The sequence below is a fragment of the Chiloscyllium plagiosum genome, chromosome 25 (assembly GCF_004010195.1).
Source record: "Chiloscyllium plagiosum isolate BGI_BamShark_2017 chromosome 25, ASM401019v2, whole genome shotgun sequence".
NCBI classification, from domain to species: domain Eukaryota; kingdom Metazoa; phylum Chordata; class Chondrichthyes; order Orectolobiformes; family Hemiscylliidae; genus Chiloscyllium; species Chiloscyllium plagiosum.
The window spans coordinates 41,947,782-41,968,622 of NC_057734.1; the positions used below are offsets into that span (position 1 = coordinate 41,947,782).

A 20,841-nucleotide genomic window follows, 5' to 3' on the forward strand; every position below is an offset into this window, starting at 1 on the left:
CTGCTGCCCTTGTACTTCTTGGTGCTATCCAATGAGCCTTGGTGAATTTCGGCAGTGCAATTAGAGTACACTGCTGCTACTCTGCATCAGTAGTGGAGGGAGTGAATGTTTTGATGTGATGCCAATCAGGAAGTGAGTTACTTACTTCAAGATTCTTAGTTTCTGACTTGCTCTTGTAGCCATAGTATTTATATTTATGGCTAGGCCTGTTCAGTTTCTGGTCAATTATAACCCTCAAGATGTTGTTAATGGAGGCTTCAGTGATGGTGATGCTATTGGGTGTAAGGGGGCAGTGATTAGGTCTTCTTGTTGGAAATAGTTATTGCCTGGTACTTGTACTAGGGATGTTACTTACCACTTGTCAATCCAAGCAAGGGTATTGTCCATGTCTTGCTGCAGATGGACATGGACTGCTTTAGTATCTGAGGAGTCAGAAATGGTGCTTAATATTGTGCAGTTATCAGAGAACATCCCCACTTCATGCCATCAAGTGGCACATTACATATTACATTACCTAATCCCCATGAAAGTTTTTTGCACACCATCAAAAACCACCTGGTTAAATGCAGAAGTGCAATCAGGTTGGGTTTCTGACATGCTTTTTATTAACCCTATGCACTCATTCACAGAGCTCCACCACCACCTTTCCTGCTTCCCTCTTCAGCCATTTGATTCAACCCATACAGTATGAGGAATTGGATACTATAAAGGCTATGGGTCATGATCATATTCCAGCAAAAATACTGAAAACTTGATAGAGGGCATAGGACTTTACCCTGAGGTATTGCTGCAGAGATTTTGGAGCTGAGTGACTGATCTCTAACAACACCAACTACTCCCATTTGTGCTAAGTATGACTTCAAAAAGTGGAGAGATTTTCCTCTGATTGCCAATAGCTCCAGTTTTGCCAGGGCTCCTTGATGCCGTACTCATTCAAATGTGGCCTTGATGTCAAGGGCAGTCACTCTCACCAAGTGTAGTAGTGGCCTACTGCCCTTATACAGCAGAGTGCTGGAGGAAGGACTGAGCCTGTAGGAGCAGGAAGGCGAAGACTGCACTGAACCTTTGGAAAACGACAGGAAGAGGTGGCTGGAGTGTCTGCAGCTATTGCGAGTCACAGTCATGGTCTAGCTATCAAATTACACATCAATACTGAACTGACTGGCCGTCAGCCCTGCCTATACAATATTGCCATAGTGAATAATTTGTCATGTTTATGACACCCATTGTTTTTCTTCTACTCTGGTTGTACCATTTCTCTTGAGTCTAATGGCCATTTGGTAGCCTAAAGGAACAGTGGAGATGACTGAATATCGGAAACTTCAAATAAAGTGAATGGTTATTTAACATTTACAATACAATTGACACAGTGAGATACTGGTAAATGCACAAGTGATTCCTTTTGTGAATCTACAACATCAGATAAGGTTATGACTGAAGGAATAAGGAAGGTAGGCATGTGAACAGTTTGAGCAGAGTTCCTAATTCCGCAGGCTCTTTTTCAATCTTCACTCTAATGGCTCTCCCACAGTTTTGTACAAGCTAAAAGCACTTAGCTGTACTTCATTGAGACACAGAAAGGCCAAGGTGAGGTTTTGCTCTACCTGATTCAAGTAGCCAGGCTGTGTGAAATAACCAATTGATGACGTGCAACACTCTGTGCAAGTGGTCACTCTTTCCATGGAAGTGGACATTGGCAGCATAAAAGCCCGTGAAATCATGACATTTATGAGAGGTGAGTGACCAAGTTGAGTCTGCATGTGTGATATCGACATCTGACAAGAGGACAAGAAGTGAGGGGTTTTAGTAGTCAAATGGATCTCATGGAAGGGTGAGAAAAAGAAACAATCACATTTGGAAAAAAGACAAAGACACTAAGCACCCTTTACCAAGTCGATTGAGGGAGATATGTCAACCTGACCAGTGGGATAGCCTATCACAGACTGGAGGGAAAGCAGGCAAGGTATGTGCAAGGCATTCTTAGAAACAGGCCCTTCGGCCCAACAAGTCTACACCGACCCTCCGAAGAGTATCCCACCCAAACCCTTTCCCCATTACTCTACATTTACCCTGACAAATGCACCTATCCTACACATCCCTGAACACTATGGGCAATTTAACAAGGCCAATTCACCCGACCTGCTCATCTCTGGATTGTGGGAGGAAACCGGAGAACCCGGAGGAAACCCATGCAGAGACAGGGAGAATGTGCAAACTCCACACAGACTGTTGCCTGAGGCTTGAATCGAACCTGGGTCCCTCGTGCTGTGAGACAGCAGTGCTAACTACTAAGCCATTGTGTTGCCCCCATTCAATGCATGGAGGTCCCGCTTTGCAGCAAACAAAGGCCCAATAATTAAGAAGATCAAGATGTGTGAAGGAGCTGCGAGACTCGAACAAATCCAGAGATCAAAGTGCTTCAGCTGGCTAGTGAACAGGGAGGATGATCTTTGCAGTTGGTGAGATAGTCTTGGGTACAGTGTGTGAGATGCCCTGGAGAGTGACATCCATCTCTCTGAATGAAGTGGGCAACATCCATGAATGTGAGCAGTTAGTGGGAAGGGATGACAATGACTGTGTATGTTCTTAAGCCGGTAGGTTTCCACATTCCAGAGAGAACTGTGGCTGCCAAATCAGAGTCATTCACCTCGATGGTTATGTGTTTATCACTCGGTTGACCTCACACTTTGGTGAGCAGCTCACTGTCTTGCAGGAGCAGTTGAGAAGAGTCACAGCATCGAAAGGCCTAACAGTTTGAGGATTGCTGAGGATAGGTAGTGACTGATTTATCGAGACCATGGCTGCAGGGTTTCACTGTCAATCCACTTCTTACGCAGGCATCATCGGTCTTCCTCCTCAGCCTCTTCCACCACAATACATGATGCGTTTGCACCTTGCGTATCCCCAGTATGCAATGCATCCCCTGTCTGAAGCAGGAGATTGATATGGACCATTACTAGGTCAAAAAACAGAGTTTCTTCTCAGGAGCTCAAATATAATTTTGACGTCATCTACAGCCTGCCAATAATGTTGTGTGCTATCTAGTGTTTACTGTTCAGCCTCATCTTCTGCCACTACCAGGTAAGACACCACTCTCTCAGCAGCCCCAGCCTCAATGAGCTCTTTGCTACACAGCTTCACTGCCCTCAACATCCAGAAATCAGAATTGCATCTTCAAATACTATAATGCAAGATAGAGTTGAGGGCAGTATTTTAGCACAGTGTGAAGATCCATTGAAGCAAAGTGCAGAGATAAAAAGGGCAATTTTTACATTCGCAGGCTATGATTAGCGTGGTGCTACAAGAATCAGTGCTGGTGTGACAGCTATTTACAACCTATACGAGCAGCGTAAATATATCATCTGGGATTTAGAAGAAAATGAACATTGATCATTCAGGATTATGAAGGGCTTGTCAGGATAGACAATAAAAGGTTATTGCCCTTTTCTGGGCAACGTAGAACATGGGAGTACGGGCTCAAGTTGAAGGGACAATCATTTACGACTGAGACAAGGAGACATCTCATCACTCAAAGAGTTTTGAATGTTTGGAATCTCTGCCCCAGAGGATTGTGGATGCTCTATCACCGAATACATTTAAAGTTGAAAAAGACAGATTTCTGGCATCTTGCTGAATTGAGGGTTACTCAAAGCAGGCTGACAATTGGGCAGGATTGTACTAAATGGCAAATTCAATACATTATTCCATGGTATCAGCCAATTTCACCATACAGTCTACATCCGCTCTTGTTTCTTATGTTATCATACCTTCAACTGCTAAAGTGAAAGTCAACTTTATAGTGCCATTTTCCTTGGCAAAGAAGCTAGCACCATTTTAGATTAAACTTAGTTTGTTTCTAAATATTTTACCTTCTTCCTCAAACCAATTTTTCCCATTTCTGATGTTTGAGAGTAACACCATGCTTCAGCAGCACTCCATAGTAGTTTGAACATATGGTATACACTCAGACGTGAAACAGTATTGTTTCATGTGTGTATACAGCCTGCTACTGGCTCAGATTTTCATAACAGGATCAAACCTCGCCTCAACACCCCCCACCCCAGCCATTTCAGATCTGTTTGGAAGAAATTAAGGCTCTATCTTTACAGTAGTTCTTCCAGTTAATTTCCAGGTGGTTTCTCTTCCAAAGCAGAACAGACAAATCCAGGAGTCCGCGAAAACAGGAATGGAGAGGATCAGGGTGGAAACAACACCGCTGTTCTCAACATCAAATTTCATGTTTAGTGACTTAAAGGTCCTGCAGCCACTTTGAAAACTACAGAGAGAAGGTGAGTGGGAGGGTAGAATGGAAGGCATGTGTGTGTGTTTGGGTGGGTGGGGGTTCAGGGTGCCACATAAGTGGATGAATTGTCAAGATGGGCAGGATTCAGTAGGATTTGGTCGGGTGTGCGAGAGATTGGGGGAAGGATAGTCAGAGGAGTTAGTGATAAGTTGGGGGTACATTTGATAAGTTACCTAGGAGCTAGAGCAGGTTTTAATTCTCTAACTACGGGAGTAGCTAATAAGCTTAATTGAGTTTGAACCCTCTGAAATCCCTAGCTCAGAGATGGGCACTTTTTCGCAGAGTTCCTGATACAAGTAATTTTCCCAAACAAATCCCAACAGTCCAGGCAACTCCTGCATAATCAGCTATGTTGGGATTTCCACCTAGTGCTGACATGTAAACCCTATCCACACTGCTCCAAAAAAAACCCCACCCTCCAATGGATGCTCTGGGCCAACAAGTTCAGATTCAAGCCTACACTCAGCATAGACATGAGAATTTACCAGAACTCAGGGTCAACAGAGGTGCCTGATTCACATTCCTCTGCATCTTGTTTGAAGGGTCAGGGGGGGAGATCATGAATGATGATTGCAGAAGAGTTAGACATGACTACCACTAAGCATTGATGGCCTCAAATATCAACACTTGTTGGAGCTGCCCCTATATTTTTGAGAGACCCAAAATAGCCAGAACTGAAAAAAGCCTGCTTCAGCATTTAAACACAAGATGGTTGACCAACTGCTGTTAACAAACTGATTAAAACAGAATTAAAAAGCCTTCTTCAGCATTTAAGTCAAACAACAGTGCCTTTGAGAAGGGGTTATTCCAAGGGCAAAAGGATATATTGAAGGATGAACAATTTGAAGATTTGTAACATACACAGATGCGTAAAAAGAAGCTTTGAAGGATCATTACACTACAACAAGTAATTAATTCCAGTCTCATTAACGAAAGGATGTTATCCCATTAGGAGAACAGCATTAGTTAAGCATCATGCAGCCATGAAAACAGCAGCTAAAGGTTTCTCGCAGAAATTAGCTGCTTCTTTGAAACTATTTACAATATTAAGAAATAGGTTCTACTTAAAGATTCTTCAAATAAGCACAGATAGATTTCAACATAATTATAGAATAAAAGCATTAGGGGAGAACATTAAAGAGATGCCTGGCATACCTTGTCTCATTAGCTAAAGAGTGCGAACAGTAGTAGTATTTCTATTATAGAAATTAATACTATGACCAAAGTTTGATCTGAGGAATGATAGAATTTGATAAAGATAGCAAGTGGAATACAATGAGCAATAGAATTCCACCAGTCCTTAGAGATAAGCAAGTCAGGGACATGTCCAAAGGAGAAAAGCCAGTAAATTTGGAATGTGAATTAATACTTTACATAGAAAGATCCCAAAGTCTAGAAATTGCAATGTCTGTTAGGCATCATAAAACTTAGGGTTGTCCATAGGTGTGTCCATCATTGATCAGTTATTTCACAGGATTGGTTGTATAGAGAAAAGAGGAGGACAAAGTAACCATGTTGTTTGTGATTATTGTAACACAAAATGTACAAAAATACTGTTTTTCACTGTAGAAGCCACAGTGTGCCATTAATCTCTCTTCTGATCTGAGATGTAGATTAAAGGAATGATTGGGTTCACATATTGAGGCCAGATTTTGGGGAAGATCTTTTGGCCTTCTCTCTCCATTACCCAGTTGTTGCTTGAATAAGAATAAAGTCTGCCATGTGCCTGAATTCTGTCTATCTCCTGAGTCTTTTTCCTTGGTCAGGGGTTACTCTCCTACAACACTGCAGATTGTGCATCATCATTGCATCGGAGAGGGAAACTTGCCCTTCTGAGAGACTAACTGGAATCACAGGGTATCTGGAGTGATTGCTCGGGTTCCTGCTGCAGCACTTCTCTGATCTGTATGGCCTTGAATGTTGGCTCCACCCTCTCCTGCCACCAAGGTTGGGACCCGTCTATCTCAGAAAACAAGATAAACAGAGCTCACTGTTACCATCGGTCTCCAGTATGCACCTATTGCAACAGTAGCAGGCATTGTGGTCTTAACAGCTGGAATTAAAGTATACTGGAGCATCCCTTCTCCACACATGGCTGACAAGCTGGTGGACCTTACATAGCCTTGAACTTTGGTAGGGTTTTGCTTGGTCCTATGTAGGACTTGCCCAAAGCCAATTTTCTCTTCAGCTAGAGATTTCAATATGCCTGCTTTTGGGTACAGCAGCCACCCACTGCCTGCTGTTGGCTGATTTGTACTTCGACTTTCTCATATTAACAAATACTAACTCCTGCAACAACTGGACAGGCATCAGTAACAGTGCACTTGATCTGCTGTATAGCCACTGGTGCAGATTCTTGCACCAAGACTGTGGGTACATGCCATTTTGCACCCAGGCCAGTTTAACTCCATAAAAAAAGACTGTAATTTTAACAATATTTTTCTTTAAAATTTGGAAACATGTTGGAAAGGCTTTTGCTATACAACGTGTCACTTGGCACATTGTGATTTTTTTTAAATCCCAGGACCATGATTTCAAGACCCAAATGGGGCAATAATTTTTTTCTCCTTAAATATATTGTTTTTAATGCATCCAAATTTGAAACTCCATGATTGAAAGCACGTAGTTTTTGTTTCCAAGTCTGGGCCTTGCCCAAATGGATTAATTGTTTGAGAATAACGTATCTATTTTTGTCATAATAAGAACCTGATTGTTAAAGTAGTTGCTCTGAGTAAATGCAATTTTTTTCCATTAACTGAGAATTGTTTTTTGTTAAGAACATGGTCATAAGACACCAGCTTGCAAAAAGTAATGCACAATTCAGCAACAAAGTATAGGCACGCTTAAAGGTGTCCTTCACTTTTAACAGCTTGACACTGACATTGCATCTGTGCTAATGTAGGAAGTGCTCCCTTCATTTTGCAACACAAATAATGCAGTCATGAGGGAAGTACACATGCTTTGTTTTGACTATTTCTATGAAACAATTACCAAAAAGGTACTTGGGTCCAAATGGAGCCAAGGCAATTTCAATGAAGTCTCTCAGGGAAAATATCCCAGAAATAAATTACTGAACAACAACTGAACAACAGTTACTTTGAGGAATTAAAGGTAACTGATTCTCCACGTGTAGAAATAGTGACAATTGATGATAGATGCTTTCAGTCAAATTCAGAAAAAGCTTCTCGATCACTGCTGATGCATCAATTATCTGTTGTATTAACCAAAATTGATGATTTGTGAGTGCTGCGTATTATCAGTGACAACTAATTAGAGTTCTTTGGTTAACTGCATTTGAAAACCTAACTTTAAATAATATGATGAACATTAATTTAACTATTCTTTTTGGGCACATATTGCGAGCTCAAAGGCAAACTTGTGAAATCATTCTTCACAGCCAGACAAGAATTGGACAAATATTTGTGATCAGACTGTATGACATGCAAGAGGTAATAACACCACTGAAAGATTTTGAATGGGTATACTGGTGTTGCATTACAAAACCACATTACAGCTGGGAAACATTCTGCAGAGTGTGCATCTTTTAAGGTGGATTGCTTGCTTTCTATCTAACTACATTTATGTGAACATATAACTGAAACAAACATAGCTTGTGTTTTTTTTGAAAACAACAGCTTTGAGTTCTTTGAAGTTTGATTGTCCAGTGCAGTCTGGTGTCAACACTTCAGGCATTAGGAAACATACATAATTTGTCAGTCTAAAATTTTGCCTATGTTTAAGCTTTTTGTATCTAACCTACTCCCGGCAGAGCTGGAAATAATCTTTTTACCCTCATATCTTCAAGTCATGACTTCTCATTGTGGTATGAATCCATGGAAGTTGACAGCTCTCTAATATGAGAAAGTGAGGACTGCAGATGCTGGAGATCAGAGCTTAAAAATGTGTTGCTGGAAAAGCGCAGCAGGTCAGGCAGCATCAAAAGAGCAGGAGAATCGATGTTTCGGGCATAAGCCCTTCTTCAGGAAACTGAAGAAGGGCTTATGTCCGAAACGTCAATTCTCCTGCTCCTTTGATGCTGCCTGACCTGCTGCGCTTTTCCAGCAACACATTTTTAAGCTCTCTAATACTCCATTCTAGAACTCATTTTTCATCATATGGGCCAAAAGAGAATATCTTACAAGGGCCAGAAAGTTGTTCAATTAAATGGAATATTACAGTCAAAAACAAAGTAGTACAGACTGCTGAAAATCTGGAATTTGGTCAGCTTATCCAAGGAAGGATGTAATGTCATTGGAGAGAATCCAGAGATGATTTCCTAGATTGATCCCAAGTATGAAGGGATTTCATGAGAGGTTGAGTCAGTATTAATTGGAGTTTAGAAGAATGAGAGGTGATCTTATTGAAATGTAAAAGATTCTTATTGGGCTTGACAAGAGAGATGCAGAGAGGTTGTTTCCCCTTATTACAATGTCTACAGCATAATCTCAAACTTATGGGTTGCTCGTTTAAAATGGAATTAGGGATGGTAGTGAATCTGTGGAATTCATTAGCACAGAGGGCTAATAGAGGCCAGTTCATAAAGTATATTCGAGCCCGAGTTAGACAGAATTTTAATCAGTAAGGGAATCAGTTGTTATGGGGATTAGTCCAGAAAGTGGAACGGTGGATTATCAGGTCAGCCATGGTTTGACTGAATGGTGAACAGACTTGATGGGACATATGGCCTACCTCTGTTCCTATATCTTACAGTCTTATAGATATTCAGCAGGTCAGGCACCATCTGAGAAAAGAGAAACAGAGTTCAGTCTCCCCCACCTCCTCATACATGCTGCCAGGTCTGCTGATAATTTCCAGCATTTCATGTTTTTTATTTCTGGCAACACTTACTTGATCTCATCAGATAAGTGCCCAAATAAACCATCAGGTACCACATCAAACCCAGGAAGTCTGTCTAGATATTTTGAAAATATCGTCTCTTGACCTCTCCCCTGGTGCCATGATAGGAATCCCTTCGTCAGTCCACCAGCCTTCTAATCAATTGCTCACTCTCCAGCCTTTCTCCTGCCTCCATACACATCTTCCACTTCCCTTTCAGCATTCCAAAGATGCTCAAAGCCTCCACAACAACCTGATTTGCTCCATAAATCACTTCTATAGTTCCCTTGTCCCAGCTATCTTCCCACGTCAGCACAGGCTATGTGACAGCTGCCACTTTTACTTCCTCTCTCCTCAGCATAGATGGCCTCAAATGCTGCTTCCATGTGAATCAGCGATTTACATGTGTATCCTTCAATTCAGTATACTGTATTCACTGCTCACAACATTCCCTGCTACACAGGGAAGATCAAACTCTGTTTGGCTGACTGTTTTGCAGAGACCCTCATGCAATTTGTTCACGTAACCCAGAGCTTGCAGTGGCTTCCCGCTCCTTTTATTCTCCACCCTCTTCCCACATTCTCCTCAAGGATGGAGAGGTCAAAGTGAGGACTGCAGATGCTGGAGATCAGAGCTGAAAATGTGTTGCTGGTCCTTGGATGCTGCCTGACCTACTGCGCTTTTCCAGCAACACATTTTCAGCTCTCCATCCTTGGCCTATTAGGTTTTCCAATGAGGCTCAATGTCAGCTTGAGGAACAGCACTCTGCATTGGTTGGCACTTTATAGCCTCCCAGATTTAACATTGATGCAACAATTTCAGACAGTGTTCAATTGTAGAAAAGGACAGTTCTCTACTCCCAAAACAAAACAATGTTCCAACCTTTCTGATCAAGAAATGAGGGAAAAAGTAATTTCATTGTTCTTTAAAACAATATCCTACCAGTTCAACGAACCCTTCTACATTGAACTCAGAGCAACTTTTGAATGCTTTGTTCTGAATGTAATAGAGCATTGTTGTGGTTCCACTCAATAGTTTACGTTATAGACTGGGTTACAAGATATACAGGCAGACTGTCACCACTTGGCCCATGAAATCTACTCTGCCATTCAATGAGGCCAATCTGAAAACTCTCAAGTCCATTTTCCTTACTTACCCTGATATTTCTAGATTCCCTTCCTGATTAACAATGTGTCTATATCAGTCTTGAATATACTTAATGATGCAGACTTTACAGATCCCTGAGGTAAAGTATTCCACTTTCTGCTCAACTCTGTCTTATGTGAATGATCCTGTGCACTGAGATTATGCCCTCTGGTTTTGTACTTTTCCATAAAGAGAAACAGCCTCTCTGTATCTATCCTATCAAGCTCCCTCAGAATTTAATGTAATTTAATGAAGGTCACTCTTCATTCTTCTAAACTTTAATGAGTGTAGCCTCAATCTATTCACGCTCTCCTCATGAGAAAATTGCTATAAACTCAGGAACAACTTTGCGTACCTTCTCTGGATTAACCCCAAAACCAGTATGTCTTTCTTACTAAAACCGTTATCTGTATTCTTGGTGTGGTCTGATTAGTGCCTTCTATAGTTTTATCAAGAATTCACTGTTTTTACACTCTATTCGCCTTCTCTATTAGTTGCCGAATTAAGATGCTAGCTTGCGATTCATGGACAAAGACTCCCAATCCCTCAGTTCCATAGTTTTCTGCAGTCCATGTCCATTCAAATAATATTCAGCTCTTCTATTTTTCCAGCCAAAGTGCATACGCTTAATTTTTTGCAAATTATATTCTATCTACCAGGCTTTTGCACACTCACTTAACCTACCTATATCCCTCTGCAGATCCTGTCATCCTTATTACTTGCCTTCCAACCTACTTTTGGTGTCATTCACAAACTTAGTGATATTCACTTCCTACATCCAAGTCATTCATATGTACTGTAGATAATTTGCATTTGGAGATTAGGAAATAGGAAGACTGAAGTTTTGTCTCAGTGCTATAATTTTGCAGCTGAGGATAAACTGATCGAGTGAGGTCACAATGTGATAAAGGGCTCATTTAGGAGGGTATTTTCACTGAATCTAATTTGAGCAGACTTGGAACCCAGAATTTTCTGGGTACACTTAATGCTTAGATAAAGAAAAAAAGTATTTTGTGTTATAATGTGTGACAATTTCTGGTTAAATGTGAACATCTTCATGTTATGAACAGCAGTAGAATTACCCCTCTAATGCTAAAAGCACTTTTGCTCTTAAAATAAAATAAAATCAGACACTTGCCACGTAAAGATATGCAAATTAGTGTAGAATTTAATTAAGCACTTTTATGGAAAATGAGTCACCAGAAATGTGACTCAACCTCTCATCTCACGCATTGCATATTCGCAAGTGACAGGGTACAAAGAGGAAGAAAACAGTCATATCACAAAATTAGGAACGCACTTCAGAACTGGGAAATTTTCAATACAGATCAGTGAAACATAGTACAAAAATCTGCGGTAAATTGTATTTGAGTGAACGTCTGTACATCCAGGACAAAGCAGCAGTGCAGGACAGAGAAAAAGATTAAATAGCAAAAAGCTATAGGTTATTACAAAATATATATTCAGTCCTGCTGCGATCTCATGTTCAGATCCCTTCATGACCATTGTATAAAATTCAAGTAATGAACTGTGTACAGTTAATCTGCATTGTTGAGTCAAAACAGCATCCCGATCTTCCATCAATACCCAAAAAGTCCAGCTAGACCTTCACTGGAGAGGATTAGAAGATTCTGCTGTCAAATGAGTATCACAAGACATAGGGAATTCTCTCTCGTTTTGTGCATTTAATAATTCATGTCCTTCACCCTCAAATAAATGAATCAGCTTCCATATAGAAACAGTTACCATCCATACTCCTGATAGCCAGTCATAAGGTAGCTTGCGAGCAGCAGTTTAATATTTACATTGCTCCCCCACCCACCCTCCCACATTTAGTGACTAAAGCGAACAAACGTGCGTAGTTTTAGTTTGTCCTGTGGATCTCCATAGTTATTCTTCCAACAGCTGAAAGAGTGGAATTCACATGCTCAGTACACGCCTCTTCATCTGTAACATAGCACTGGACTCACACAGCAGACTGGTCCCAGGTCTGGTCAACATAAACAGATTAACGTTAGTACCATGCACTATTTAAATACATTTCTAAGTACTGGATCTCAAATTACAATCAACTGTGCGGAAGATACCTTGGTAACTGGGGCCCTCGACGATCCTGTAGGTACACGGATACCTCTGTTATCATCCAACATCCTTCCTGGTGACCTCTCCCTACTGGGGTCCAAAGGTCTGCCTGGAGATTTCTCCCTCTCCAAGCCCCTGCGTGGTGATTTCTCTCTTCTCACCTCTTGTCTACCTTCTCTGTACCTGACAGATCTGTTCAAATCCTGAGGTGAATTTTCTCTTGGGCCAGGTGCCAATTTCTTTGACATGTGCTCATTGTAGGAGGGAAGGCCGCGCTTGTTAGGGCTGCTACTGGTCACAGAGGGAGAAAGGATTCTGGTCAGGAGACAGAAGTTTCAAGTTTCAACAACGTGAAAGTCAATACAGGGCATTGGTTGGTTCAGGTTTTCAGACTGATTTAATGATTACTTAAGGAAATAAGTGGCAGGTTTTCAGACTGATTTAATGACTTCTTAAGGAAATAAGTGGCACTGAAGTAAACAACTTTTATTCATAAAAAAATTGATAACTGGACAGAAAAATGTGGCTGTTCAGAACAGACATCATCATTACTCTCTGAGGAAGTTGTTTGTACTGAATGATCAGATAAAACAAGAGTAATATTCCCTTGTGAGAAGTGGATGTTGCTGGCTGGGCCAGCATTTATTGCATGTCTATATCTATCTGGAGAAGGTGGTGGTGAGCTGCCTTCTTGAACTGCTATATTACATGTGCTGTGGGTTGACCCACAATGCCATTAGAGATGGAATTCCAGGATTTTGACCCAGTGACAGTGAAGGAATGGTGATATATTTCTATGTTAAGATGGTGAGGGGAATTTGTAGGTCATTGTGTTCCCCTGCATCTGCTGCCCTTGTTCTTCTAGGTGGAAGTGGTTGTGGGTATGAAATGTGCTGTGGAAGGATCTTTGGTGAATTCCTATGGATAATTTACACTGTTGCTACTGAATGTCAGTGATAGAGGAACTGGATGTGATGTCAATTAATTAGGCTACTCTGTCCTGGGTGGTATCGAGTTTCTTGTGTTGTTGGAACTGCATTCATCCAGACAAGTGGGGATCATTTCATCAGTCCTGACTCGTGCCTTGTAAATAGTGGATGGGCTTTGGGGAGTCAGCAGGTCAGTTAGTTGCTGCAGTATTTCTAGCCTCTGACCTGCTCTTTTTATCACTGTATTTATACGACGAGTCCAGTTGTGTTTGTGGTCAATGGTCACCCCAGGATTTTGATATTAGAGGTTTCAGCAATGGTAACACCATTGAATGTCAGATTGTCTCTTATTAGTGATGGTCATTGCCTTGCACTTGTGTGGCACGAATGTCACTTGCCATTTTTCGGCCCAAGCCTGGATATTATCCAGATCTTGTCAAATATGGACTGCTTCAGTATCTGAGTCTCAGATGATGCTGAATATTGGCAAAAATCCTTACTTCTGACCTTACGGTGGAGGGAAGGTCATTGATGAAGCAGCTGAAGGTGGTTGGGTCTTGGACATTACCCTGAAGTTGCTGGGATGTCCTAAAGTTGCTGAGGGTAGTGTCCTGGGCCCAGCAGCTGTCTTGAGTTGCTGGATCTGTTTGAAGTCTGTTTTATTTAGCACAGTGATAGCGCCATGCAACATAATGGAGGGTATTCTTAATGTGAAGGTGGCACTGTCACTACAAGGTCTGCAGGGTGGTCACTTATTAATACTGTCATGGACAGATGCATCTGCAGCTTGCAGGTTGAGAAAGATTTTTTCCCCCTTTTGTTGGTTACCTCACCACCTGTTGCAGATCCTGTCTAGCAGCAATGCTTTTGGGACCCACCCACCTTGATCTGTAGTGCTGCTGCCAAGCCATTCTTGGTACTGGACATTGTAATCCCCTATCCAGAGTAAAGTTTGCATCCTTGCCACCCTCAGTGCTTCCAACAAGTGTGGATTAATTTGGAGGAGTACTAATTCATCAGCCAAGAGAGGACAGTACATGGTAGAAAGAGTCACAGAGATGTGCAGCATAGAAACAGACCCTTCGGTCCAACCTGTCCATACTGAGCAGGTTAAACCCGGCACCATGAGACTTCATGGGATTCAGAGTCAATGAGAATTGCCAGGGCAACTCCCTCCTGACTATATACCACTCTAACGCCACCTCTGCTGGGTCTGTCCTGCTGGTGGGACAAGACATATCCAGGGATGGTGATGGTGGTGTTTGGGACATTACCTTAAAGACATGATTCAGTGAGTACGAGTATGTAAGGCTATTGCTTGACTGGTCTGTAAGACAGCTCTCCCGCTTTTTGTACTAACCGCACAGCCATTAGTAAGGAAGACTTTGCAGAGCTGACAGGGTTGTTTCTGCCATTGTTTTTAGGTGCTTAAGTGGATGCCCAGTGGTCAGGCCAGTTTCATTTCTTTGTTGAGACTTTGTAGCAATTGATAGAATGGAGCGGTTTGCTAAGCCATTTCTGAGTGCCTTTGAGAGCCAATGAAACTGCTGTAGCTCTGGAGTCACGTGTAGGACAGACCAGGTGAAGTGGGCAGATTTCCTTCCCTGAAGGACATTAATGAAGTTGATGAGGTTAACCACACTCTTCCTTTGCATTAGTGGTAGGGGACTGTAAGCATTCAAAGTAGTTAAAGTAAGAAAGTGATAAATTCAGAAACTATAACTAGGCAGCATAAAGTCAATGGTGGGGAAATTTTCCAAGGCTATACAAAGCAGGCATCAAGGTGGTGTGGCAGCTGTGAATTTACGAAAGTCCTGGAAAGCAAATATATCTCAACATGTTCCTGCCTAGCCCTGCTTTTCTCACGGTCAGGATTCATATGTAGAAAGAAACCTACAGATCAGGGCTGGGAAGTCCATTTACAGAAAGATATAAACTGACATTTTTAGAAGGCAATAGGAGTTTTCCAGAAGTCTGGACAACTCCTGCTGTTTCTGAGGCTTGCATACTCGCAGTAGGAGACAGAATGGGATGTTGTATGAAATACATATGTAGCAGTCACGTTAGAAGGACAAAATTGGAAATTCTGAGGATATCTGTAAGTGAATATGGATTGTATGCATGTAAATACAGGCAAATTAGACAGTGCAGGGCATGGGGAAATGGCTGCTGGTACCACCAACAGTAAGGTATCTCCACCTTGTGCAACCACCTTCCTCTCCATCTCCAATTCAGAGCCCACAGTTGAATCAGCTAGCCACCTGTTAACTTTGCCACTTCTCAGGCCACTCACCATCTCAAAGGCAGATTTAGTTAGCTTCTTCTGGAAAGATCATGCCCAAAATCCTAACATTCACATGTCTGGGCTGATGACCTGGAAAATGGCATTATATTGGGATTATGACTCAAAAGAGAAAAATCAGCCTTTTGACACAATTTGTGCCCCCACAGGTTAATTGGCATTTGAAAAAGTATGAGTTAATAAATGAAAGTCAGCAGAGATTTGTTATGGTAGGTTGTTTTTCATTAACCTGATTGTGTTTTTCAATTACATAAGAGGAAATTGTTAAGGATAGTAAAGCTGATGCTGTGTACATGGACTTTCAAAAAATATTTGACAAAATCTCAATACAGAATTAAAATCAATTGGTGGCAGCATCGTGGACACAAAATTGGCTAAGAGGCAAAAATCAGAGAGTAATGGTGAATGGCTGTTTATCAGTTTTTAGACAAAGGTACATAGGGCTGTTACCCAAGAATTGTTGCTAAAACCACTGATCTTTCATTAATAACTTGGACTTAGGTATACAAGACATCATTTCAAGTTTGCAGACAATATGAAATTCAGAAGTGTGGTAAACAATCAAGAGGATTGAAACAGAAGAACACAGACTCAGCTACTGGATGGACACATGGAAGATGCAATTTAAAACAAAAACAGTAGTGTGAATTGATTTTGCCTCTCCTCATTTTTCTTACTAAGACTTATGAATTAAATGATCCAATTTTTAAGAAAGTGCAGGAAGAGAGAAACCTGGGACTGTATATACACAAATCTTTATAAAGTACTGCTGAGGCTGGATTACTATCTTCAATTCTGGATACAATACCACATGAAGGATGTCAGGAACTGATAGAGGGTGTAAAAGAGATCAACTAGAACGATACAAGGATCAAGGAACACAAGTTATGTGGAAAGATTGGACAAAAAGATGCTGTTCTCCACTCACCAGAGCTTAAGAGAAGATTTGGTAGATATGTTAAAATTCATGAATGGGTTTGAGAAGAGGAACTGGTTCGAGGAGGAGAAGGGCCAGTAACCAGAGGATAGATTAAAATTAATTAGTGCAAGAATAAGAAGCATCACAAAGACGGGTTTTTCTTAAAAAGAAAATATTTGATCTGGATTGCACTGTCTGAAACAATGATGGAAGAATATTCTACAGCAACATTAAAGTGGGAATTGAATAAACACATGAAGAGAAAACCAAACAGAGTGCTGAGGGGAAGGGGAGGGATATAAAAATAATTGGATATTATTTTCCAAAGAGTCAAATGTCCAAATAGTATTCTTGTGTTAAATTATTTTCTGCTTAGGCTTCATTATAATTAATTCCTTATAAGTCTGCATGACAATTGGCATCCAAGTGGTATGCAGTTATATTTCAAATCTTACTAGTTTAAGAGTCAGGAGATTTGTTCAACTCATAGATATTGGAGAATGCAAGATGAGGTTCTAGAATCTCTACACCAATATTAAATATTAACTAGTTCACTTTCAGTATTGTCTTCCTTATTCTTTGAATGAAACTTCGTTTTTATCTTCCTAATTCCCAAATGAGGCACAGAAAAGGCTGAGTGGAGTAAGTTATTAAGTTAAGAATATTTAGTTTGCACTGATGCACCTCATTATTGGTTCATCAGGATGCTTAAAATCACTTTATAATTGGACTGCTTCTGGAGTTTAGATAATGTTTTTTTCTTGGTAAATATAGCAACCAAAGTCTATCTACAAAGACACTACCTGCAGCAGTGAGATGAACAACCAGTTAATATGCTGATCATTATTGGACAACAAATGTTGGTCAGAATATCACACAAATTCCCAGCTCCTTTTTGAAAGTCCTACTGGACTTTTCACCAATAATATACCTGAGTCGGTATTTTATCCAAAAGCAATCCCACTAATTCCAAGCTCTATTCAGTTTTACACATGGTGTAAAATGATTTGTTGACATTTATTCACAAAATAAGGAAGACATTGCAGAAAATGAAACTAGCATTACTTTCAATTAGAATGACACAGAAAAAGGTGCAAGCCTTTGATTTAATAGCAGCATTTCTGCTTCAAAGGCAGAAGTTGAACTGATGTCCAATTAGTCCTGGCAAATGGAGACAGTAGCTCCAGCCCTGAATTCTACATTTGTGTCTGGTGGGATGGGGGAGCGTATAGGTGCCCTTATTGTAAAGGTTGTTTGTAACCATAAAATCATCCTGCAGATTAACAATCCTATCACCTATTGTAATGATGGAGCATTCACAGTGCTTAAGCAACACTGACAGCATTCATATCATGGCTTGTCAGAATGTTAATCAGCCTGTGAATCCTTCAACAGATTACATTCTTTATTTGTAGAACAGTGTGAAGACACAAAAACAATCTCTTGCAGATTTAACTTTCTTGTTTTCTTCTTAGGATGATGAGAGTGAGTGAGTCATTTATTAAAAATGGTTTCATACAGCATCTTTCACAGTCTCCGTTCATTCCATAAATCACTATGAATTGCAGTTAGTGTTGTTTTGTAATAAAGTGGATTTCTTCCCCCTATCCTCTCTACCCCCAGCCCCCACACTTAAAGTATGGTTAGTATATTTTGATACTACTGGTCAAGGAATGGGATACTAAACAGGGCATAGTGTCATGTGATCTTTTTCACACATTCATTTAAACGAGCAGTCTTCATTTTAACATCTCACCTAAAAGGCTGCACTGCTGCCTATGTAGATCTGCTCAGTACTACACTGCAATAATCACCATAGATTACATTTAAGGAGATCTTGTGCTGCGGTGAATAGAGTTACCATGTCTGAGCCAGAAGTTTGATTCCCATTCTGGAATTTGTTGGCATGAAAGGTGTACTCACAGCAAGGCCAAACAGGTTATTTATCAACCTGGAGAACCTTATTACACATACCTATATAACAGGAGTTAGGAGCAATACAATCTCTTGATCAGGCAGAACTCCACATGCTGGGCTCCAGGTTTCACAAACTCCCCATACATGTTATTACCACAGGCTCTGCTTCATTGCAGGCATCTTCCTCACTTTGAAGGACTATCAGAAGAAGATTATGTTTAAATCCTGGAAAAAGACCTGAACCCACCACCTTCTCATTCAGATGATAGACTAAACGTCTCTTCTTGTGACACAAAGGTAGCTATTTAATGGCATGGGCAGAGAAAACTTCTTTAAAAAAAACACAAAGTTCCAATTGTACTGTTAGCCAAAATTAAATCAAGTATTATGGAGTGCTAAAATACTTCCAAAGACAAGACGATTAACAGTGATGTGCACAAGATGACTGGAGACAGTGTAGGAACAATTGAAGTCACGTACATGACATATGTATGTTTTGACACAAACAAGCAGTTAATGGCTGCTCACTCACGTCATGTTTGCTGTTGGTGAAACAGGGTCCATGTTGTGGGAAGGAGACCTAAAAAACAGAATATGCACTGCACATACCTCAGTTACTACTGCAACCAATTCAGATGGACACCATGCTTTACACAGTTTTATCATAATTGGTGAACCCCTTCAAAATGAACTTTGGTCCAGGAATTGACTACACACCTTGAGACAGAATGGCATCTATAAAGTACAGGCAATAGAAAAGATACTAAACCCTGCAAGTGTCCTATAAATCAGGATTCATTAGCCCTTGAAGTCCAGAAGCACATGTACTTTGAAAGCAGAATACATGTTTTTCTTTAACTTGTCATTGCGATGCTACAACAAATCACAGGAGTTTTCTTGGCTATAAATTGTTCATCTGCTGTAGATTGTCTAATGAGAACATAATTGGAATGTCTCCATGTTCTACCTTCTTTTTAAATAGGCCAAGATAATCAAATTTCTAACAAAAAAATACATTTCCGTGAAACTAGTAAAACAGGGACAGTTTTATACCAATGACATTTTAAAATTACCTCTATACTCAACTATTTCAACGCACCAGTGGCTGCCTTCGTAATACTCTTTTACATATTTGAAGTCATCTAAAACTTTGCTGCCTTTGTCTTTGCTCATATCAAAAACACCTTTACATATCATTCTATCTTCCCTCCCATCCTCGAAATCTCCACAGTCTTGCCCCCCAACCTTCCAAGATATGCTAATTTTGGTCTGGATTATCTCCCAATTAAACATTCTACTGTTGCTGGCCAAACCTTCAACTACCAAGACCTTAAACAATGGAGTTTACTTCATACACCTCTTCACCTTTAAGACACTCCTATCCACTCGTAAAAGAATCAACAGAACAGAAGTGGAAACATATGATAATGGCACAAAGTCATAATACTTTTTTAGGGAGCTAGTTTCGACGTGATGGGCTCAGTGGCTTCTTCTGCACCATAACAATTCTAATTTAAAATCCACCTCTTTGACTAATCATTTGATAATCTCTCTTGATATTGTTTTAAGTGGCTTATTGTTAATGCTTACTTTATAAAGCTTTTGAGAAGAGCCTCGTGAGCATTTATTACATAATGACACGACACATATTTGAATGTTAATGAGTGTTGAATAAATGTTATGCTTTAGAATCATTTCTATATAACCCTGACAACATAAAAGCAGTAAAGAACAAGGTTAGAATGATTTTTGTTTATATCAAAACTTGCTCAATTGTAGAATGACTGGGTAAAACTTTACAGAAACAGTTTTGAAATTTCACTGAAAACTTTTTTTTTCAATTCTTCACATACTTGAATTTTCCTTCCTTACCATTCAAATTATTTTCCCTTGAATATTTTGGAGTCTGGCTGTTGCATTTTGATCCAATGCTATAGTAATTAATGATTGCCATGAGTGGGATTTGAGTGCAGATTGGGTTAAACTCTGCACAAGGATGTGGGAGTTCCTTGACTAAACCTCTCACCAAACTGAGTGCCAGGTGTCCCGGTCCTCCTTGGAGTTGGTAGTATTATTGCAACACAAATCCTTGGCCAACTTGTGATGGTCTCTTGCTTTGACATTTTTGTTGAACTGGCCTGAATAAAACTATTCAGTTGTGATCTTGTATGAGCTGCAGTGATAACCAAGCTAGCGAAAACTCAGTAAGATGCACTGGTTTCAAATGTCATACCACCAAAGCACTGCTTCATGATATATATACCATGCATTTTCACTATCCAAGTTATAGACAAACAGAAAAGTTACGGAAAAATAATAGGCCTGGTCATCTTTGGAAAGATTAAAGCCAGGCTAATGCTCTAAATCTTTTATCAGAAAATCTTTTAACATCCATCCTTAAGGAGAT

General features: G+C 40.4%; 1 protein-coding gene across 1 annotated transcript in view; it reads right to left on the reverse strand.

The window, feature by feature from the left end:
• Positions 1-11,441: 11,441 nt before the first annotated feature.
• The window catches only part of cita (citron rho-interacting serine/threonine kinase a), a 216,449-nt gene continuing 207,049 nt past the window's right edge, over positions 11,442-20,841 (reverse strand). The window contains exons 46-48 of the mRNA XM_043715278.1: positions 18,967-19,014; positions 12,373-12,682; positions 11,442-12,275 (exon numbers count right to left, since the gene is read on the reverse strand). Coding sequence (XP_043571213.1) covers positions 12,252-12,275; positions 12,373-12,682; positions 18,967-19,014 — 382 coding nt within the window. The 3' untranslated portion in view covers positions 11,442-12,251. The remainder of the gene's footprint in view (positions 12,276-12,372; positions 12,683-18,966; positions 19,015-20,841) is intronic.